We start from the raw sequence: 24377 nt of genomic DNA on the forward strand, positions 1-24377 counted from the left end.
CTTCCTAAATCTGCAGGATTAATTCCATTGAAGTTGTTTAAGTTTATGAACCCATAATTGGTAGTGTCTCGCAATACCAGCAGATACTCTATTTATGCTACCTGAGATTGAATATTCGGGTAGCTATAGGGCTACTCTCAAAACAAACAAAAATATACATATATAATTTAATTAAACTTTTGAGATTAATCTGGAAGGTATTTCTGCCGGTTGCATGAGCATGCATGCTATCTTGAAGAAATCTGACTTGAATTTTTTTTAAATTACAGTTCTTGAACTGAATTTAAAGGCAATCGAAAGTAGGGCTGGGCGGTTTCTCGGTATTATAGTAATACCGCGGTATTGCAATGAAACGATATCTGTATCGCGTAGATTTCGGTGAAACGATAATATCACGATATCGATATTATTACGATTTTTAGTGTTTGTGACAGCTTATTAAGCCCTTAAGGTTGTTATAATGCACCTCAAATAATCACGTGATATTACTGCAAACAAGGACCTAGTACTAGCTAGTCAATTTTTTTTACAAAGATCGAGATACTCTAATAGAACAGTCAGCTAGGATCGAGATACCCTAATAAAGCAGTCAGCTACTCTAATATAGCAGTCATCTTTAATAACCGCGATAAATAGTAATATCGTGATATATTTCTGCACGATATATCGTGAAGCGAAACTCCAATACCGCCCAGCCCTAATCGAAAGTTTATATTATTTTGAAAACAAGATTAATCTAAGAAAGTAGGTAAACTTAAGCAGAGTAGTACACAATTTTAGAACATATTGCATTCAGTACACAAAGGGGTGCTGAATAATTAGAGGGAGATCTTTGGCATGCAGAACATCAGAAATTTTATTGATTTTGTACAACCTGCTATATAGCCAGCACATCTTCTATCAGGCCAACTCTCGATAATGCAACTCTACATCATGACATGCTCACAAAGATTTTCATGGCTTGGAGCAGTAGCAAATGGTCAACAGAAAGCCTATAATTTAACTCTCCTTTTTGCATTTTTTGTTTGTTTACTTGCACACACACACACACACACACACACACACACACACACACACACACACACACACACACACACACACACACACACACACACACACACACACACACACACACAACACACACGCTTTCAGCCAAATTAGTTAGCCATCACAAAATCCTCAGATTACAGGCAATCACAGAAAGTAAACTTTCCCACAAGACATCTAACTATACTCTTAAGATGTAAGTATGCTTTATACAACAAATTTACCAAAGATTCAGTTGCATCACCAAAATTAACAAACTTGATTATTTGACACAACCTTGAGTCCTTGACTATACCTCGGCAGTTATTTATCACTACTATATAATTAAGTTTAAAATAATTTTAAGGGAAAGAATGTTTATGTCTCATAATGGTTCATCCCATCTCATCCTTGAGTGATTCCTCCAAAGAAAAAGAATCCTGGAATTAAGTTCTAGCTATAATTTATTGTCCCATTTCAAGTATCCTGTGCCCCACCTTAACAATGTCTCCTACACCTGCCTATGGAAAGCAGACGTTTGATTAGAAAGGTACCAATTTATATGTAGCTATTATATACTCTACTTATATCGCATCACTCCAACAATAATACAATCATTACAGCATTGACTAAATAACAGAGTGCATAACTGATATGCTGCAGCTGGTTGCATAACCATTGTTTATGCATGCTTTACACATTAAAACTTATTTCTATATATACAATCTAAACTTGTAGCTACATGTATATATAAATTATGCATTTTGCAATAAAGAAGGTGTGTAAATAACTAAACTTCATGCTGTGTAATGTACACATAGTTTAAACATCACTCTGATCAGCAGCACTATTGAGAGTTTCTTGAGCTTCCTCAATAGAAGAGTAAATGTTTTCCTTCACTTCAATGCCATCTAAGCTAGTTGCTCCAAAATCATACATGGGGTTCCTGATTGCAGGTACATCATCTGTATGCCTGTCAGTGGACACATTCGTATGGATGGTAGCATCCTGCTGAACCATTTCCACTGGAACATCACCTTCACCATCACCATTAGTAGTGTTTCTAAAATATACATAGTTATGTGAAAACACAGAGTATTGTAATGAGACTTTACCCAATCACAGCCTTCTTTTTCTTGTTCTTTACTTTGGTATAGACTGCTACGGCAGTGGCAATAACAGCCACAGCAGCAAAAGCAGCAAGTAAAGCAATAAATAAAATGTTATCATAGAAATCATTAGAACTGTCATCCCCAGAATCTTCAACAGGCAGAACAACTAATAGAAAATTAACACTGACGTTCACTATCTTAGAAAAAAGGCATATACATGTGTATAGTAATTATCATGCTGTATTCATTTATGCATGAGCACACTATCACAGACAATGGCATTTAGGTCTTATAACATTACTAGACATTTATTGGAGAGACAGTAGATTTATAATTATGTAGTTTAATTTGTACGGTTACATAAGACTTTGGTCTCTTTCAGAACCATTACTAAATAACAAATTCAGCAAAATCCTGTAGTAGAAGCACAATAAAAATGCCAGTACTATAGCTAGCTCTTGTACAGTAAAGCAACCTCCTATCACTGCTGGAAGGTTCTTAGATTACTACTTTGTTAAGCTGCTTTACTGTAGTTGTACCCAGTTATACTGATAGTATAATGTCAGTAACTTTAATTATATGGAACATAATTGTTTTACTAATTTTTAAACTCTCAGTAAAACATCAGTGAATGCGGGTGTACTGAAAAACTACTAAAATAACAAGCAATTAACTGTTCCATATACTGGGGATATACTACTCTAGTAAACTAAGAAACTTCAAGCAGTGTATGCAAATTTTGTTTGATCAGCATCAATACAGTTGCCATAGGCTTGTACAAAAAGGGATAGAAAAGCAGCAAGAATGATGATGAGAGAACTAAACTGCAGAAATAAGTAGTGTATGAGAGTGTACATACTGTGCCATTATCTCAGTTTGAGATGAGATACAAACATGTCAGGCTTTACCCAACTTAGGACTTTAATTACTAATATGAGTATATGTCTAAATACTAACTTGGTGGGAGGGGTAAATCCCCAGCACCAGTTCCCGCAGCAACAGTGACATCATATTCCACCTTAGGATCAAGACCTCCTACAATTACATTGGATTCATTAGTGGTCACCCTTATTACTCCATCATTAGACTGTCTTGTAACACGATTGTCACTAGAAGATGGTAGCAGTGTTATTTTGTAAACAGGAAATCCTCTGGCTTCAAAAAGACTTAGAGGGTCCCATGAAATATTAACTGATGTACCACTTCTTTCAAACTTAATGTTTTCCAATAATTTAAGTGGAGTTAGTTCTTCACTAAAGAACACATATCCATAGGTCTCTACTCCTCTTCCAGCACTGGTGAAAGCCACTACTACCACTTCATAAGGAATGCCAGGATCTGAGAAAAAAACATAATCTATATTAATTTTTCATAATTATTATGAATTTCAATTAATGCAATGTAGTGTTGTTCATACTTTATTAACTAAAAAGCATAATTGCTTATATGTTCATAGTGGTATTATTCATGCAAGAGACAATGCAAATGTATAGCAAACTAGCTAGTTTAACGTACATGTACAGTATAACAAACATAAAAATTTTGTATTAACATATTTGTGACCCAGTCTGACAAAAACGGTCTTATCACCTATTTAAAAGTATCGAGAAATGCTGGTTTTAAGTATTCAGTGTGTTGTAGCTCACCAATGGTAGAAGCTAAGTGTATAGCTAAGTGTACCAAATTTTCACACAATTTACAACAACTTCTTACCTTCAAGAGCATCCACAGTAGGAGTAGCCAACACTTAAGTTTCCTGCCATTTTAGATAGTTTTTATACCGAGGTAGACTGTACCAGGTAAGCTCCAAAAGTGGGGGGAGGCGGGAAAGGGATTGTTTAAAAATAATTAAAGAGGAAGGTGTAGGGATGAATTGGACCAAGTCATGAGCCATTAAGGTCTCAAAACTGGCTCAATGAAAGGACATTTACAGCACATGTCTTTATTCAATTCCACGAAGCTGTACAGCCCTTCAGTGCTGGTCACTGTAAAGCATTAATACAATAAAAATCCCTAGATTGGCCAGAGCTTCATTGGGGCCCCATACCACTCATACAGATTGCCACTGTGCTTGGGAAAAGCAGCCAAAAAAAGCAGACTACTCAAGTCTGGCTAATTTGATTGTGAAATTTGATGGTTTATGTAGCTTTGTGTTCTTGGTGAAAAATCAAATCTGCTATCATAAGCGATAAGACCGGTTTTGCCAGACCCAGTCACATATACTGTAATGGGTTTAGCAAACACAATGGCATGAAATTATAATAATAGTAATAAGTGCATTATTAATTCTCTCAGTTTTCATGCCTCTGCACGTGTAATCTGCCAAAGCTTTTCGATTTTCATGCATGAAATGTCAATTTTAATACCGTTTATATCTAGGACTTATTGGATATTAATGCAGATATAGGATGTAGATAATAGTTCTATTCCAGGACAGCTGAGATATAATAGCCTGTGCTTACATGTATGCTTGGCTTTTGTAGGCCTGGTTATATGACAGTGTGAAAGCAAATGCTATTATGCTGTACAACAATGACTAAAAGAAAAAGCAAAAAAGCAACTACATCACAGCTACTGGTACAGATACACTGTAAATTGAACCTTACCCAATTTTGAAATGATAAAATTATTTTCATCACTTATTACTGTATTAGCAACCCTGCTATCAGGATCATCGTACTCTGAATAGATCACTGCATAATGTGTAATAATTCCATTGGGTTGAACAGGAGGTATCCAAATAACATTAACACTAGTATTGGACATACTAGCAACTCCAACAATCTTTACTACCCCTGGAGCTGGATAAACAGATGCATAAATAATGCTAGTGATTAAAGTTATAAGTGCAAGGAAAAATTAAAGAATTTAAATTCAATTAGGGGTCATAGAAAAAGTAGTGAAACATGGGAGGTCACCCTAAACCTGAGGATATACTAATGGACATTTAATTCCTAATTTAGTCATGGGTATAAACTGAATTAGGGATTAATCAAATGTCTACAAGTAGGCGACCTCCCCTGTTTCACTACTTTTTTATGATTCCTAATCGAATTTAAAAAACCTAATTTCACTTGCAGTGTTGTTTACTTATGACTGGTGAGAACATACATATACTGCATCAAAAGAAAAAATGACCTATTGTTTTGTCTGAGCACACACCCCAACGATCAATTAATAAAAGTGCCAAGTGGACATTGCACATCATTTTCAGCTATGTTCAGTCTGTTACAGAGTGTTACAAACAAAGAACAGTACAAGAGGTGTCTCTGCAATTAATCTTGTCACTATGGAAATGTGGATGATTCATATTACACACACACACACACACACACACACACACACACACACACACACACACACACACACACACACACACACACACACACACACACACACACACACACATACACATATAGGGAAGCCATCACACCCTATATATACCATGAAGTGACAGAACTTACAGTGAAAAGAAATGCACGAGACACAAAAGGTATATACAAAGGTAAGTCAGTGATGCATGCATTGAACATACTGTGGTATGCCAAAAGGTATCTGTTGTGAAGCAATGTCAAACAGTGAAAAAATCAAGCCGGTAGGCCCAAATTTTGAGCTATGTTAGTCAGAAAGCATCAGTAAGTATGTGTAAGTAAGTTAGTTAGGCAGTCAGGCAGTAAAAAATGAAAAATAAATCTCATAGCAACACACTGGGTGTTGTTCAGGTTGTACTAAAGGCACTTTTGGACTTGGTTATACCGAACCAATCCTGCCAAGGTATCATGAGGCTGGGCCCTACTACTATTTTTGTGAGAAAGTGCGAACCTCTATGATCCCTAATATACAGTCACTACTGTACTGCATTATACCAACCTGCTTCACTTGTTCTTCCTGACAATTCATTACTATGATTACTTGTTCCCCCTCCATTAGTAGCAGTGATGGTGACATTGACCATTTGGTAAGGATTTAGTTGAGTAATAATATATTCTTGGGTCTGGAATAGACACAGAAAATATTTCATACTATCTTGTCGTATAGCATCATACCTCTCTTCCATTAAACGGTACAGTATTCATTATCATTGCATTGTTGTCTATTGAATAATAAATTGTGTAAGAAGTCAAAATTCCATTGGCCTCTGATGGCTTATTCCAGTGCATGCTGACTGATGCAGAATCTACAGCAGTCACCTCAACCAGTACGGGAGGATAGGGAACTGTCGGGTAATAGTAGATAATAAAATTAAAACATGTTTGGTCATACCTTCTTCAGCTGTCATCACAGTGATAGGATCACTATTTGGTCCATCAGATACAGTTACAGCATGTAATGTACAAGTGTAACTGGTGTATGGAGTTAGTCCAGTTATCGTTATTTCTGTAAAATCACTGGTAGTGTTGCCCTGTGAAAATTATGTATAATGATAAGACAGATGTACCTGACATCAGTTACGGTACACTATTATCATGTAGGGCTCATGCATGGCCCAAGATGACACAAAAGAACATTATATGTCATTAAAAACGTTGGAGCTTGATTGCAGGCTTGCATGCTCAAAGTTTTCATCATTGTTTCATTCCTAATTTTTCTAAAAGTTACTGTATAATGATATGCTTTTAATATACTTTTTTATAACTTTCTTATATCTCTCTTCAATTTTAGTTGACAAGATGTGCTGATAGCATCAAATTACAGAGTAATAAACTGTCTGCTACTGTTCTATTAAAGTATGCGACTGCTCTATTAGAGTACAGAATGCCAGAACTCATTTTACCCCACCAGAATTAGTGGAGCACAATATCTGCATCCCTACTCAAGTGATTGCAACATGAGGGCGAGACTGTATACCCACAAATTGAATACTGATGCTACAGGAAGAGGTAATTAATCCATTGTCTGAGGTTCTATGAATTATGTAAAAAACATTATTCAGGCAGGTTTCTGAGCAAAATAGGTAAAGAAATGGCTAAATACATATATCTCTGAGTTTTAAGTTTAGTTATGGCAACTTAACATTAAACTACATTTGTGTTACCTCCACCCCATCATAACCAACTTGCATTGGAAAGTAAGCCAGCAGTAAGCAGTAATGTAGCTACCATTAAAACAATAACAGCTGGCCTAAGTGGTAATAAACTGAGGACTATAAAAAATACCTTAATAGAACAGTTAGAGATTTTGTTCTAGAATGACCAATAAATCCAGAATACATTATTAAAATGCAATTTATCATTCCCATCATGATGAAATAGTCCTATCTATGTAAAATAGTTGCACTATATATGTGTTATCTAAAGGTTTTTCTTGTCTTTGTATTTCATGGTTCACACTATCAATGGTATGAACATATACTATTATAAATCAAAAAGTGTTATCTACAAGTGTATAGGTTGGTACACCTACAATTTATTGAGCCCATATGAGACAATTAAAGTAAGCAGCAATACAAGATAGCTTGAAATAAGAATTAAATGAGTATTATAATACAAATACAAAGCAGTGGTGAGCATATAATAATCTCCAATTTTTATATTACATTGCATTTGAATTTCTAGTTGTAGAATGTATCCCTACACATGCATGATAAGTACTTGCGCACCTACAGGTCTCACTTACCATTACACTTATGCTGTTAGCAAAACACACGATGATGTACCACCTGATGATTCCATTAACTTGATCAACAAGATCATTCCACTGAAATATGATGCTAGTAGATGTTGTGGTGATAACAGTAAAGTCATCTGGGGCCACACTGGGAGCTGTACAAACACAAACCATATGGTACTATTATTCTATTACATAGTCAACTATATAGTTACCTGTTTCATTAGTAGTAAAACTCATGACAGAGGTCTTAGTGTTCCCCACTGAATTATTAGCCCACACAATATAATAATAAGTAGTAAATGGTGTTAGTCCAGTGATGTTAACAGAGAACACTTGGTTAGTAACAAGTCCATCAGTACTTCCCATCACCACTTCACTACTATCTTGTAATGATATATCACTACCATACTGTACTGAGTAGGTCTCATTGTCAAATGAAATAAACTCCACAACCCATGAGATGTTGACTGAGTATGGTGTGGTGGTCACTGTAGTTATGACAGGCTTGAGGGGTGGAATTGTTGCTGTAACAAAACAAAAGCACAAAAGAAAAGTTTTGCTTATTAGGTAGATCATGTAATTTCATGTGACAAAGTTGTATGTGACTAGCTCTGGGTATTATCACTCATGTCAGCAACTTTGATTTACACTACAGAAACAAAGCTACACGAATACACTATTCAATTAGTCTGTTTACTGGCTGCTTTTTCCAGGCCTAATGGCAAGCTGTACAAAGGGTCAGAATGTTATTTCAATTACCTACAAACATTTAACCTTTGAACAGTTCTCCAAAATTTCTTCTATTATGCTCCAAATATGTCCAGTTGTGCCCCATTGTACCTCTTAATATGCTCATTGAAAATTGCATTTTGGTTGTTTATTAGAGTATTTAATACATCTGTGAATGTTCTATTAGGATAATTTCAACTTGACCTTTGTGGTGACTGTTCTATTGGAGTACTTCAATCTTTAACCACTCTTCTGTTTGTAATCTGAATCATGCAAAATGTAAAAAATTTCAACTTCTCTGATACCCAATACACAAAATGTGCCTATTATACTGGCATTATGCTCAATGCTTTAGCCTATTTATTATGTCCCAAAATACATGATTTCTGGCTAGATGGCCCCATGGTTTGGATAAATATCTGTACTGTAAATTTTCTCTTGTGCTAGCCAGTTTTCTTATTGGCCCATAATTTAGCCTGATTAATAATCTCTACGAAATTGAACTTTCAATTTGAAAACATTCTTTTCCCTCCCTGCTACTCCTCACCTGTCATCCTTATTGACACACACATGATACATTTGGTGTCATCTATCTAAAATGGTGGAAACTTGACTGTTAGCCACCAGCAGAAGGGATATACTCTGGAAGGGAAACATGTGAAAATTGGCCCCTCTTAAAACTGGCATTGCTTATACTAGCATATAGACAATAAGACCATGGCCAGTTTTCACAGAGATAGTCATAGGTCTCACTGTCACTACTACTCATCTTCGGTTCATGCAATTGACTGCATGTGTCTTGTATGTGCAAGTAACAATAACAAGCACTTTGGCAAATACAAACATTTGTGATACCTGAAAGTATTACTTCAGTTTTGCTGGAAAGCTTAGTAAACTCATCTTCTCCGTATATGATTAGAGTTGCTGTACACTGGTAAACACCATTATGTATTGTAGCATTAGTATCAGTGGCATTGATATAGAGGGTGGATGATGTGGTGCTATGTGTTACCTGCATATGACAATAACGAGAGAACAATACAATGTCTGTGTCATCTGAAACAACATTATACCATTGTGTATGCTAAAATGATACTGTATACCAGGTCACCAATTAATACAACCGGTACGTAGGTTGGCACAATGCACAAGCAATAATTATTCTTGCTAAAAGGTCTACATTAAGTCACTGGGAATTCAACTTGAGAGTTGGGACCTCGCAATTACCAGATCAGTGTGCAGGCCACTTGACAACCTCATCATTATCGCAAAGACACATACATGCATGCATGTATGCACCACACACACACACTCTGGCACACATGCACATATATATGTATGTACATAGAGTATGTATCAAGACACACGGTAGTGTGTCGTGCGGCCAAGAAAGCCAGCGACCACACCGTGAGTATATTTACAGGAAGAAAGAAAACAGTTTTTTCATGTGTGTATACATCCATGGCCCCTTCTCCAAAGCACACCATTTTTGCATTATAACTGTCCCCCAGGTAGGGTACGCCACACAGAAAACTTGATTAAATTCGCAACAGCCATTTGTGAGATATGGGCATTCAAAATTTTGTTTTAATTTCTTCATTTTTTTCTTCTCATGCTGTACGGGGGTTTCGATTTCTTTTCGCACACTTAGCAAAAATTGCTATAGAATGCAAATGTGTAACTCAATTGCCACGATCTTTGGAACAAATGAAGAGCGCATAACGGTGGATTTACGTACTAAGTTTGTTATGAATCTGAGTAATATTCAAGGAGTTATGAGCGTTTATTCACGTAAAAAAAGATAAAACTTCTGTCACAGCTACAGGGTAAACCAAGTATAGAAATAACTTGAAAATTGGTGTATAGATAGGCTGATCATCGTAGCAGTGCCTTTTTATAGTTTGAATAGCAATAGAGTTACAGCAACAAAGTTATAAAGCAAAAACTAAGCATGTGTAAAATCACGGGATCGAGATACTCTAATAGAACAGTCACCGCGGGGTAAAAAAAGGTGTGCAAAAAATGTCGAAAAAAAACTTACCAGAGTTCCAACCAGGAACCAGGGACCTCCATACCTAACACCTGCATCCTTAACCACTGAACCACTGCTACCTTGGCTGATCACCTCACTTAATTTCTGCTTTATAAATGAAATTTCTAGTTGAAATCTGCTCATAATCAAATCTTTGCAATTTCATAGATCTACCAATAGAAGTACTACTAGATAGTTCTAGAACATTCTATGTATGTTCTATTAGAAGTCCTCAAAAAAATGTGCACTCTATTAGAGTATTACAATAATATTATCAAATATTGAATTAAATCATGCAATGAAATACATTTATAAGTCTGTCTTCAATGATCATCATTGTATCTACATAGAAAAGAAGAAATGTGAGTGAAAACAAACCTCAAAGTCAGCCATAAGCTGGTTTTAGGGCCTTATAAAGTACAAAAAGGAGTGAAATCCACACAAAAAACAGCCAAGCTGTGAAAAAATGGTGCAGCCTTAAAAAGCCTGGGTGAAAAAAAGTTGTGAAATCAAAGGTGGTGGCCAAGAAATGGCTGCAATGATGTTAATGCTAAAAAAAAAATTAATAACGGCTGTTTAAAATTTATTAGCATTGACGTCATTGCAGCCATTTCTTGGCCACCACCTTTGATTTCACAACTTTTTTTCACCCAGGCTTTTTAAGGCTGCACCATTTTTTCACAGCTTGGCTGTTTTTGTGTGGATGTGATTTACAGTATGTACAGGGGCATAGGAAGATATTTAATTTATGGGTGCCCTACTACTAACTTAAGATCAACTTGTTTTTATTTCAAAAGGACTTTTAGTTATATTAAATATGGTACTGAAGGATGGAATTAGCAACTCTGTTTAGAATACGTAGAAACGTAAACAGCTAAATTTCTGCTACTCTTGACTGACTGCTCTACTAGAGTATCTCAATTGAACTTGTATTCTATTATTTTAATGCATTTGTACCACACCTTTGTTTAAGCCTATGGACTATGGTTGAAGCCAAATCAAGGTAGATGGAATCACTGACAAGTAATAAAAGAAAGGATGAATGATTTTGATTCTGGTTAGAAATATTTATGGGTGCCCAAGCACCCATGCTTCCTACGCCACTGATGTACACACAGTTACACAAATAGTCACTCAATGAACACTTGCATGCTATTTAAGTGCTAGGAGTCAGCACAGGAAAATCCTCCTGGGGTAGGACTATAGTATATAGAAGGTGAGCTGGATCCTGAAAAACAGCTAAAATTTAAAAGTGGATTTTTTTCTCAAGAGAGTTAGCATTTTGGCCAACCAGATGATTAGTGGTAACAGCAAAGGTGTCAACAACAGACACACAGAGTTTGGCTCCATTAAAAGTTCGGGAAAGGGCTGTAATGGACACATCACTTTAAGGCTTTCCATAGAAAATGTTTGGTGAAAATATTTATTGGCCATAGATATTGTATCATTATTCAGATTTTTGAACAAAAAGATTTTGAAATGTTTAGTGGGTCAAGCAGTACTACAAATGAGCCAAATTTCAAGATCGTTTGTAATTATATCCATGAGTTATTAAATGTTTTTGAGGATCCAGCTCAATGCATATATACTATATTTAGCCACAGGAGGCTGTACCATGTCTCACAGGTGAAGGTGAAATCCCACCCAGATCTTCACTTGATACGTGGGAAATGGATAGTTGGCGTTTGCTTCTCCAGTGTACACCAGGATACCAGGTACCCATTTTAATAGATGAGTAGACTAAAGCAATGTGAGTAAAGTTTCCTGCTCAAAGAAATATCAACAACACTACATTGGCATAATGGGGCATCAAGCCTGGAACCTTTTGATTACCAGGCTGATGCTCTAGCCACTCAGCTATATGCTCACGCATACACACACACACACACACACACACACACACACACACACACACACACACACACACACACACACTTACTGCATTGCCATATTCAATGAAGTCAAAAGGTCCACCATCCTTCATCCATATAAATTTAAAAGATGCTGAAATGACATTCTCTTTTACAAATGCTGTACAAACTAGCTCAATGGTATCTTCTCCAGATTCACCATTTACCAATGGTGGAAAAAGTTGTACTGTCAGACTAGGTACTGTTAATATAAATCAATAACTTTTTTTGTTTATACAAAAACAGCTCAAACTAAAAAATGTGGGTGGTCTTAAACAGATACGTACATTGTAGTAGATAATAATGTTGAAACATGTAAACCAAGAGCTTGCACCTGCAAATATGCCAATGACTATAACTGTGATATACATGTAACAATGCTGATTCTTTCTCTCATCTAGCTTATTCTAAAACCTGCTGCTATTTTTCTGGTCTAAAGTTCATTTGTTTTGTTTTGTTCTGTTTCACTGCCTTCCTACTCCATTTTATTATGCCGTTTAATTGCTCACCCACCACCCTTCACTGTACATAATGAATGCATAAAGTAAAAATCAGGCCTTCACGCACAAACCATTTTAGAGAAATAAACTGTTTTATACCGAGATAATATTTACTGGATGCATGCTATATAGTGGTATAACTGAAAATGAACAGCGGTATAAATTTACTTGATACATGGACATGGTGTATTCAATTTGTTACAATGAATAGACCATGAATATGTAAATTAATTACAATTAAAAAGGCATTTTTAGTTGAGTGATTTGAAGGCCTGGTTTTTACTTGATGCATTCACATATGCACGAGTGAAGTTCCAGTACAAGAAAGCTAACTGATAAACTACAAGGTAAAAGTTTCATAGAACATGTCTTAATAAATAGCTGACAAATAGCCTGTGTGGTATAGCTTGTGTGGTAATATAAAATTCACATGTATGGTATGGTAAGCCAGTGGTGGGCCATAATTACTCAAAACTTTAAACTATGTGACCTACAATTACTGACTATAAATTTTAGAGAATTGTGTTTGCTCAGCAAGTTACATGTGTTTGACATACCATTAACCGCTACCATCACATCATCTGAGTGTTGAGCCTCATCAAAACCATCCACTAGCACAGAACAACTGTATTGTCCAGCATCATTATAGAGTAATGGTGAGAATGTCACTGTTCTAGTGTAGTGTGATCCATTAGTAGTCTGATCAGATACAATGACTCTTGGGGACTGAGATAAACTACCACCACTCCAACTGATTGTTACAAGAGATGGTAATACTCCATTAGCTAATGTAGCTGTACAAGTTAGAGTATGAGTTAGTCCACTAACAGATCCTTCTGTTGACTCTGATATGTCCAGTGATGCTTGAGGGACTATTTCAAAGCATGATGTGATATGCATATATATACACATACTCAATTACTCACCAGACACATCCAGTGTTATAATATCACTAGCCATTACTGGTGACAGTCCATTATTCATGACCTTCATTAGCTGTGTTTAATATTGTGGTAGTGTAAGTATCAGTGTAAATCTGTGAGTTGTTTGCTGCTAAGCTGTCATTATGTCCTTCTGTTTTCTTGAGTTCTATACTATCACTACTCCATATAATATCTACTCCACTGGTGATACCTCTCAAAGTAGTCACACTACACTCCAGTGTTAGTGACTGACCAACTATCTGAGTGTTGGGAGCAGTTAGCAGAACAGTGGGATTAGGAACTATTAATAAAAAAACATAATAGTAAGCTGTAATACAGAATAGAATATTGTAAAGATATGATTACACTATTTAGCAGGGTGCACATGCTCCCCTGGGTCTACACCCATTCATGATTAAAATAACACAAAACATGGACACATGACATGAATACTCACAGTTATGCAAAATATAATTCACTTATACAATTATTCTTGTACTTAGAAAATGCATCACCTGTGATGTAGTGAATCACACACAGTAAAAATATTTTATGTGCCATCACCAAATGCACCACTTTTGCTATATCTCTGTAAGCTACTAAAGTCAAGGGTCTGTGTATGTGCTCTTGCATACATTGTATTTATAGCATAAATTGACACTTTAGGTGTTCATACATAAGCCACATCTTAGTACTATGTGAACTTTCAGAAAGTTATGTGACCTGCGTTATGAGGTGTTCAGTGATATTACATGCAAGTAGTAATAATCATCAAAAGAAACAAACTAGCTTACTGGTGAAGTTTTGCAATTCAGTAGAGTCTGATCCATTAGTTTCCAGTATCATCACATTACACTCATATGTACCCTCAACTCCCTCCATCAGGTACATAAACTGGAGACTATACTAGTGTAATTGTTACCACTACCACTGGTTGGGCTGATGGTCAGTCTACTATCATTTATAATAGTGTCTCCTCCAGATCCCATCCAACTTATTATTACTGAACTTAACTCCACTCCACTAACTGTACTCTCTGTACACTGGATATCTTGAGGACTACCTACCATAGCTCCTTGTACAGGACCAGATGGTGTTATACTGACTGTAGGAGTAGGAACTGTAAAAATAGAAATATAGACATAATTATTTGTTGCATAATTAAATCTAACTGACCACAACATATGTTTTGCATCACATACTGTATTTTATACCTAAAGGCACACAGGAAAAGTTACTGATAAATAATATGCAAGATTTTACAAATATGACTATCCACATACTCTATGGAATTGTTGGCCAATTGAATACACTATACCAAGGAAAATCACCTGTGTAATCTATTGTGATATTTATTGTTGAATTGTTTATAGAATTTGCATTGCATTTTTCTGTGAATCTTATCATAAATCATCTGACAAACTTATTGTATTTCATTTGTTAAATTTTCTATAAAACCATTGAAGAATTCCCCATTGCAGTTTTACTACTAATTCTGTTATAATTTTTCACGACACAAAAAATCTTTTACAAAAATACAATCAAAACTAAAAGCATGTACAGTAATACAACATGTCCTGCATCAGTAGACTCAGTACCATAACTATAGTCCTGTCCTTTAGTAATCATCATAATCATGTTCTGTCTGTTAAGTGATCAACAAATTTCCGTCTGTTTAGTGTTCAACAAATGTTCCATCTGTTTAGTGATTAACAAATGTTCTGTCTGTTTAGTGTTTAACAAATTTTTCGTCTGTTTAGTGATCAACAAATTTCCATCTGTTTAGTAATCAACAAATGTTCTGTCTGCTTAGTGTTCAATCCGGCTGTTTGGTGTTCAACAAATGCTCCATCTGTTTAGTGATCAACAAATGTTCCATTTGCTTTGTGGTCAACATATGATCCATCTGTACATGCTAGTGATCATCAACAAAATTTAATGTTCCATCTGTGTAGAGATCAACAAATGTTCCATCTGTTTAGTAATCACCAACAAATGTTTTGTCTGTTTAGTAGTCAACAAATGTTCCATCTGGATCATCCAAAGAATTCTCCACAGACAAATCATAGTTGTTACTAATGTGTGTCTCGAATCAAAAATCTTCAGCAAATTTGCCACAGCCTCAGAAATATCAAGACACACGGTAGTGTGTCGTGCGGCCCAAGAAGCCGGCGCGTAACACCCGTGAGTATATTGACAGGAAGAAAGAAAACGCAATTTTCGCACCTCCGTAGCTCTGTGCTTCCTTGATGAAACAAGACGATTTTTGCTGTGGACATGCCCCCCAACTGCAGCACTCTACATTCCAAATTTGAGCGAAATCGCTTCGCGCGTTCCCGAGATATGCGACTTCAAAAATTGGCTGAGTTTCTTCGTTTTTTTTTTCTTCTTCTTCTTCTTCTTCTTCTTCTTCTTATTTTTCTTTTTCTTGTCGCACACTTACAAAAACTGCTATAAAACTCGAACGCGTTATCCGATTGCCTTGAAATTTGGCACACAGAAGGGGGGTATAAAGGCGCATCTCGGTACCAACTTTGGCTGGAATACCATAAACAGACAAAGAGTTATGAGCGATTATGCACGAAAAATAACACCAATATGTTGTCACGCCTACAGGGTAAACCGCGTATGGGAAGAAGCTGAAAATCGGTGGGTGAATAGGTTAACTATTGAACCTCAAACCTTTTGTGGTTTGAAAGAAATCGAGCTAAAAACCAGGAAGATACAGCGAAAAAATCAACAGTGTGTAACAATTACGCAATCGAGATTAGCTAATTTTTAATATTTTTATTTTATTATTATTATTATTATTATGCTTGCCACGCCTACCAGGTAAACCGCTCGGGGTAATGCTTTCAAAATCGCTGTACAGATGGAGTTATCATCTTAGAAAGGCTCTTCAATGGTGTAGAAGAATCAGACTTAAAGCCACGGAGTTATAACACGAAATCCAACTTGGTGTAGCAAGTGCGAGATCGAGATACTCTAATAGAGCAGTCATCCTAATAGAGCAGTCATCCTGAACAGAATTCAAGAGATCAGTTAGAAATAAGTAACCTGTATAGAGATCAGCTACAAACAAATCACCCTGTAGAGAGTTCAGCTACAAACAATTCACCCTGTTAAAACATCAGTTAGAAGAAGATTTCTTGTAGAGAGTTCAGATACAAACAAATCACCCTGTTGAAAGATCAGCTGGAAGATGTCACCTTGTAGATACTTCAGTTACAAAGAAACCACCATGTAGAGAATTCAGCTACAAACTAGTGACCCTGTAGATACATCAGCTAGAAGAAGTTACCTTGTAGAGAGTTCAGCTACAAAGAAACCATTCTGTAAAGAGCTCAGCTGCAAACAAATCACCTATACAGAATTCAGCTACAAACAAATCACCCTGTAGAGAGATCAGCTAGAAGAAGTTACCTTGTAGATAGTTCAGCTACAAACAAATCATCCTGTAGAGAGATCAGCTAGAAGAAGTTACCTTGTAGATAGTTCAGCTACAAACAATTCACCCTGTACAGAGCTCAGTTAAAAGAGGTTTCCTTGTAGAAAGTTCAGCTACAAACAAATCACCCTGTAGAGAGATAAGTAAGAAGAAGTTACCTTGTAGATCGTTCTGCTACAAACAATTCACCCTGTAAAGAGATCAGCTAGAAGAAGTTACCTTGTAGAGAGTTCAGCTACAAAGAAACCATCATGTAGAGAATTCAGCCGCAAACAAATCATGTATAGAGAGTTCAGCTACAAACAAATCTCCCTGTAGAGAGATCAGCTAGAAGAAGTTTCCTTGTAGAGAGTTCTGCTACAAACAAATCACCCTGTAGAAAGATCAGCTAGAAGAAATCACCTCGTAGAGAGTTCAGCTTCAAAGAAACAATCATGTGAGAGTTCAGGTACAAACAAATTGTCCTGTAGAGAGATCAGCTAGAAGAAGTTACCTTGTAGAGAGTTCAGCTACAAAGAAACCATCATGTAGATAGTTCAGGTACAAACAAATCACCCTGTAGAAAGATCAGCTATAGAAGAAATCACCTTGTAGAGAGTTCAGCTACAAAGAATCTATCGTGTAGAGAGTTTAACTACAAACAAATCACCCTGTAGAAAGATCAGCTATAGAAGAAATCACCTTGTAGAGAGTTCAGCTACAAAGAAACCATCATGTAGAGAGTTCAGCTACAAACAAATCGGCCTGTAGAGAGATCAGCTAGAAGAAATTACCTTGTAGAGAGTTCAGCTACAAAGAAGCAATCATGTAGAGAGTTCAGCTGCAAACAAATCACCTGTAGAGAGTTCAGCTAGAAACAAGTCACCCTGTAGAGAGATCAGCTAGAAACAAGTCACCTTGTAGAGAGTTCAGCTAGAAGAAGTAACATTGTAGAGCTACAAAGAAGCTACCATGTAGAGTTCAGCTGCAAACAAATCACCCTGTAGAGAACTCAGCTACAAACAAATCGCCCTGTAGAAAGATTAGCTAGAAGAAGTTACCTTATAGGGAGTTCAGCTATGAACAGATCACCCTGTAGAGAGTTCAGCTACAAACAAATCACCCTGTAGAGAGTTAAGTTACAAAGAAACCACCATGTAGAGAGTTCAGCTAGAAGAAGTCACCTTGTAGAGAGTTAAGCTGCAAATAAATCACCCTGTAGAGAATTCAGCTACAAACAAATCACCCTGTAGAAAGATCAGCTAGAAGAAGTTACCTTGTAGAGAGTTCAGCTACAAAGAAACCACCATGTAGAGAGTTCAGCTGCAAACAAATCACCTGTAGAGAGTTCAGCTAGAAACAAGTCACCCTGTAGAGAGATCAGCTAAAAACAAGTCACCCTGTAGAGAGTTCAGCTAGAAGAAGTCACATTGTAGAGAGTTCAGCTACAAAGAAACTACCACGTAGAGAATCCAGCTGCAAACAAATCATCCTGTAGAGAGTTCAGCTAGAAGAAGTCACCTTTTAGAGAGTTCAGCTACAAAGCAACCACCATGTAAAGAGTTCAGCTGCAAAAAACTCAATCACCTTGTAGAAAGATCGGCTAGAAGAAGTTACCTTGTAGAGAGTTCAGCTACAAAGAAACCACCATGTAGAGAGTTCAGCTGCAAACAAATCACCTGTAGAGAGTTCAGCTAGAAACAAGTCACCCTGTAGAGAGTTCAGCTAGAAGAAGTCACATTGTAGAGAGTTCAGCTACAATGAAACTCCCATGTAGAGAGTTCAGCTGCAAACAAATCACCCTGTAGAGAACTCAGCTACAAACAAATATGCAGTGAAAAAGATCAGCTAGAAGAAGTTACCTTGTAGAGAGTTCAGCTACAACGAAACCACCATGTAGAGAGTTCAGCTACAAACAAATCACCTGTAGAGAGTTCAGCTAGAAACAAGTCACCCTGTAGAGAGATCAGCTAGAAACAAGTCACCTTGTAGAGAGTTCAGCTAGAAGAAGTCACATTGTAGAGAGTTCAGCTACAAAGAAACCACCATTTAGAGAGTTCAGCTGCAAACAAATCACCCAGTAGAAAGTTCAGCTATGAACAGATCACCCTGTTGAGAGTTCAGTTAGAAACAAGGAATCCTGTAGAGAGATCACCTAGAAGTATCGCCTTGTAGAGTTCAGCTACAAACAAATCACCTGTAGAGAGTTCAGCTACAAACAAATCACCCTGTAGAGAGATCAGCTAGAAGAAGTTACCTTGTAGGGATTTCAGCTACAAACAAATCACCCTGTAGAGAGTTCAGCTACAAAGAAACTATTCTGTAAAGAGCTCAGCTGCAAACAAATCACTTGTACAGAATTCAGCTACAAACAAATCGCCCTGTAGAGAGATCAGCTAGAAGAAATTACCTTGTAGATAGTTCAGCTACAAACAAATCACCCTGTAGAAAGATCAGTTAGAATAAGTTACCTTGGAGAAAGTTCAGCTACAAAGAAACCATTTTGTAAAGAGCTCAGCTGCAAACAAATCACCTGTACAGAATTCAACTACGAACAAATCACCCTGTAGAGATCAGCTATAAGAAGTTACCTTGTAGATAGTTCAGCTACAAACAAATCTCCCTGTAGAGAGATCAGCTAGAAGAAATTACCTTGTAGAGAGTTCAGCTACAAAGACACCACCATGTAGAGAGTTCAGCTGCAAAGAAATCACCCTGTAGAAAATTCTGCCAGAAACAAATTGCCCTGTAGAAAGATCAGTTAGAAGAAGTTACCTTTTAGAGAGTTCAGCTACAAAGAAACCATTCTGTAAAGAGCTCAGCTGCAAACAAATCACCTATACAAAATTCAGCTACAAACACATCACCCTGTAGAGAGATCAGCTAGAAGAAGTTACCTTGTAGATCGTTCAGCTACAAACAATTCACCCTGTAGAGAGAGCAATTAGAAGAAGTCACCTTGTAGAGTGTTCAGTTACAAAGAAACCACCATGGAGATTTCTGTAATCAATATATGTGACCGGATTTGCGAAAAGGGGTCTTCCACACACATCCAATTCCGTAAATGTTGGAGACCATAACTTAGTGTTCAAGTAACATATTAACCTGAACATTTCACCATGTATTCAGCTATAGTGGTGCTCACCATTGCCCAAATATCAAGGCAATAGCTCTTTCCAATCTGACGTTATCAATTGTCAAAGTTGGCAAATTGGACCCCTTTTCGCAAATCCGGTCACATATGTATTATACAGTATATATAATTTGTACATTTACTGATAAAATATTTAAAGTACATCTACTTCATCTTTTCTTCTTCCTGTAGTAAAGAAAAAAACATAGGTTAAAAAAGTCCCAAAGCTGGCCATAGGCCGGCTTTGGGGTATACAAATACAAAAAGAAATGAAATCTAATCCAAAACAGCCAAGCTGTAAAAAAAGTGTGCGGCCCTCAGAAAGGCTATGGTGAAAAAAGATGTGAAATCCAAGGTGGCGGCCAAGAAATGGCTGTGATGGTAGGTTAGTGGTAAAAATTTTAATAACGACAATTCAGGTGAATTTTTGTGAAGCGGCACAAAAATTCACCTGAATTGTCATTATTAAAATTTTTACCACTAACCTACCATCACAGCCATTTCTTGGCCGCCACCTTGGATTTCACATCTTTTTTCACCATAGCCTTTCTGAGGGCCGCACACTTTTTTTACAGCTTGGCTGTTTTGGATTAGATAGCTTTTCCCTGCAGTATAATAATAATAATATATTATCAGCTGTGCATACTTATATAATTAAATAATAACTCACAAAGTTTAGACAACCAATATTCGTGCTGAAATCCTTCCTTTGTTCTAGATTCTTTATCAGAACACTCATTTAGGTATAAATTAATTGATGGAGACTCCTTCAATGGAACATCTACAAATTAACTCCTTTGATGGAACATCTACACACTTCAGTAGATTCAAATACACTCCAGATCAAAGCATTCTTCTCTTGAACAAGGTCATTTTGTACACCCACACCAAACAGGTTTTAGTTTGACTCACTACAATGACATACTATGATGCATACACAATAATAGGAACTGATGTGCTTGCTTACCAGATGAAGTGGATCCTTAAGTTGGTTAGCCAACACTACAGCCTGAGATTTTTACATTCGACAACCATACAAGTCAGGCATTAGCTATCACTTCGGCCTGTTGTGTTATTTCAATGGCAGCCATTCTATAGGATTACCATTAACAATAAATTTCAGTTATACAAATGAAAGTGTATGTGTGCATACAAATTGAAAACGATTAAATGGCATCGCTCAGTCAATACATGCTACAATTGTAACTTACCTCTCTAAAGTGCCGCCAGTTTTATCGCGGCTGGTATCACTGAAGAACTATAACATCTCCTTCTTAATACCACTGATCAAAACGTCCATACTTATTAAAGAATACCCTCGTGAAGCCGAAAACACTTAAGCTTTCTCTCAAACATCCTGCACGACGTGCACGTCTTCATCAGTTTGAACTGAGTTCCCGCCGTTTCTATCACGTGGTTACTGTCATGGTGACGATCACGTGAATTGCTCAACGCTCGTAAGTTCGTCGTTCTATTATATTTATTATATTTATTACTGTGCAGCAATCAAAAGATTATAACGCACAGGTGTGATCATAAAAGTTACTTAAGTTATTACAAAACTCATTAGGGGTAGAGGAATTAATTACATCAGCAGGGAGTTGGTTCCATAATTTGATGGTTGATGGGAAAAAGGAAAATTTGTATGCATCAATTAGAGTCATTGGTTGGTGATAGTAGCCACTCCTTAAACTTGAAAGTTTAGGGGTAAGATCATCTGTAGGCACAATCAAATATCCGTTAATTATTTTGTAAAAAGTACTTAATTTAGCTTGGGTTCTTCTTGCCTGTAACTTTCTGGAAGCCTTTGGTCTCGCCTTTGGTGATGGTTTATGCAAACAGCAAGATGTTTTCAGTCCGTGCAGAGACATTTCAGAGTGTTTGGAAATGAAAGCAGAAAGAAGTTTCACAAGAATACATCTCGGAATAGTCTCGCGTGGCCAGACCGCTTTTTTCTCTTTGTCATTGGGTAGGGAGAAAAAAGGGTCTGGAACAGTTCGAATCCCACACTCGTCTTGGCACTCCCCACTTAATTCGGGGGTGTTAACCAAAGAAACGTGATGCGTTTTCAAATAGTAGCCGCTTGCGTCAATCAATTTCAAGTGCGTATTTATAAACCTATCAGCATCTAAAGCTGTCTTTGAGGCGATAATAGATTGAATCGAATGTTAGTTGTTTAGGTAAGCTAAGCCTTTGTTTATTGTTGTGCTGTGGCATTCTTGTTACAATGGAATTTAAGCGCATGGGTTGCATACTTGTGACGTAGCCTCGTGACGTGTCAAGACGATTGTGGGATTCGAACTGTTCCAGACCCTTTTTTCTCCCTACCCAATGACAAAGAGAAAAAAGCGGTCTGGCCACGCGAGACTACATCTCGGAATACATGCATGCTCTGTGCGCATGCGTACAAGGATCTATGACCTGATTATTTAATGTAGATGAGGCAAGTGGCCATGGTATGTGTCCAGATATAAAGGGATCATACCTCTACAATACTAAGAGAAGAGACGTGCTTATGATGAGAGGTTGAGAGGGTTTGCTTTTCTCCTCTGGTTTTTTCTGCTTGTGGAGGTATGGGACCGACTGCAACCATACTGTATAAGAAACTTGCTTCCATGTTGGCTGACAAGCGGGAAATGAATTATAGTCGGTGTTTGTACTAGATGAAATGCAAACTTTGCTTCTCTTTATTAAGATCAGCCATTATGTGTTTGAGGGGTCATCGCTCTACTGTACATTGCCCAACATCTACCAGTATTGATCTGGCCTATTCTGAGGGCAGGCTTACTGCCAACGCCCTCGAATAGCTTTGTTATTAATAGTCACTGGTGTTATCCAGCTGTCCAGCACTTGACAACCAGTGCTGGGGGTGATGGTAAGGGCATTCCATCTAGCCTGGGAGAAAAAATGCAATACCATGCACATATGCTAGAATCATATGCTTTTTGGAATACTCATGTTGGGATTTGAATGGAAGGTTGAATATTTAGTATGAAATTTCAGAACACATATAAAGGAAATTCAGTTTTCGGTTAGTGACTCTGTCCACATGCTGCAGTAGCATGCACATTGTTTATAGTGATCATTTACTTTGATTGGATCATGCATGGTGGCTTATACAAGGATGCTTTGCTGCTGTTGGTTCATCACAGCCCTATATACCCAGTCTTTAATCAGTGATAAAATCACAAGTCCACGATGATTTGCATACAGCCACAGTCCAAGCAAGTTGGATGAACATGCAGAAATAGAATTCTACAAAGCATTTTACAATGCACTAAAATTCGCTGTAAAATAAAGTACACTATTTTATAGTCATTGTATCACTATTTGTAAAGTGAGAATACATTGTGGAATTACTCGCAATATTCTTTTGTCATAATTCCACAATAAAATATCATGTAGTATTTTATACTATATTCCTCAGTATGTTTAATGTCCTGTGAAATTGTTTGCACTATATTACTGTGGTCTATCTCAGTAAAATGCTATGCATAATTCTACTGAGTGTTTCATAGCACAGAAAATGCTCTGCAAAACACTACATACTATTCCTCAGGTACTTTTCCTGTGGCACCCTGAAGAGAATTCAAGAGATCAGCTAGAAACAAGTAACCTGTATAGAGATTAGCTACAAACAAGTCACCCTGTAGAGAAATCAGCTACAAACAATTCACCCTGTAGGGAGATCAGCTAGAAGAAGTTACCTTGTAGGGAGTTCATGCAACTATGGAAAGAGATAGTTCAGCTAGAATAAATCACCTTGTAGAGTTCAGCTACAAAGAAACCACCATGTAGAGAGTTCAGCTACAAACAAATTACCCTGTAGAGAGATCAATAGAAGAAATCACCTTGTATAGAGAGTTCAGTTACAAAGAAACCACCATGTAGAGAGCTCAGCTACAAACTAGTGACCTTGTAGAGACATCAGCTAGAAGAAGGTCCCTTGTAGAGAGTTCAGCTACAAAGAAACCA

The 24377-nt window shown here is 37.0% G+C and overlaps 1 protein-coding gene across 1 annotated transcript; it reads right to left on the reverse strand.

Moving 5' to 3' along the window:
- Positions 1 to 1615: 1615 nt before the first annotated feature.
- LOC136265486 (cell adhesion molecule DSCAML1-like) lies at positions 1616 to 14724 on the reverse strand. Its single transcript, XM_066060385.1, has 16 exons — positions 14637 to 14724; positions 13971 to 14143; positions 13846 to 13915; positions 13402 to 13791; positions 12445 to 12621; positions 12134 to 12273; positions 9333 to 9489; positions 7961 to 8272; positions 7755 to 7900; positions 6402 to 6540; positions 6185 to 6354; positions 6009 to 6132; positions 4745 to 4939; positions 3096 to 3476; positions 2142 to 2304; positions 1616 to 2089 (listed from the first exon to the last, which is right to left on the reverse strand). Exons 1-16 carry the CDS (start codon positions 14722 to 14724, stop codon positions 1849 to 1851), a joined length of 3066 nt encoding a protein of 1021 aa, XP_065916457.1. The 3' UTR covers positions 1616 to 1848.
- Between the last annotated feature and the right edge of the window lie 9653 nt (positions 14725 to 24377).

The sequence above is a fragment of the Dysidea avara genome, chromosome 1 (genome assembly GCF_963678975.1).
Source record: "Dysidea avara chromosome 1, odDysAvar1.4, whole genome shotgun sequence".
NCBI classification, from domain to species: Eukaryota; Metazoa; Porifera; class Demospongiae; order Dictyoceratida; family Dysideidae; genus Dysidea; species Dysidea avara.

Bases quoted from the DNA above. Each gene is read 5' to 3' on its own strand.
- LOC136265486 (XM_066060385.1), bottom strand. From the start codon at position 14,724: ATGGAGGGAGTTGAGGGTACATATGAGTGTAATGTGATGATACTGGAA. The intron at 13,916-13,970 runs GCAAACAACTCA...TATTAAACACAG, and splicing joins GACATAATGACAGCTTAGCA to CTAATGAAGGTCATGAATAA. The intron at 7,901-7,960 runs GTAACTATATAG...GTGTTTGTACAG, and splicing joins TTTTACTACTAATGAAACAG to CTCCCAGTGTGGCCCCAGAT.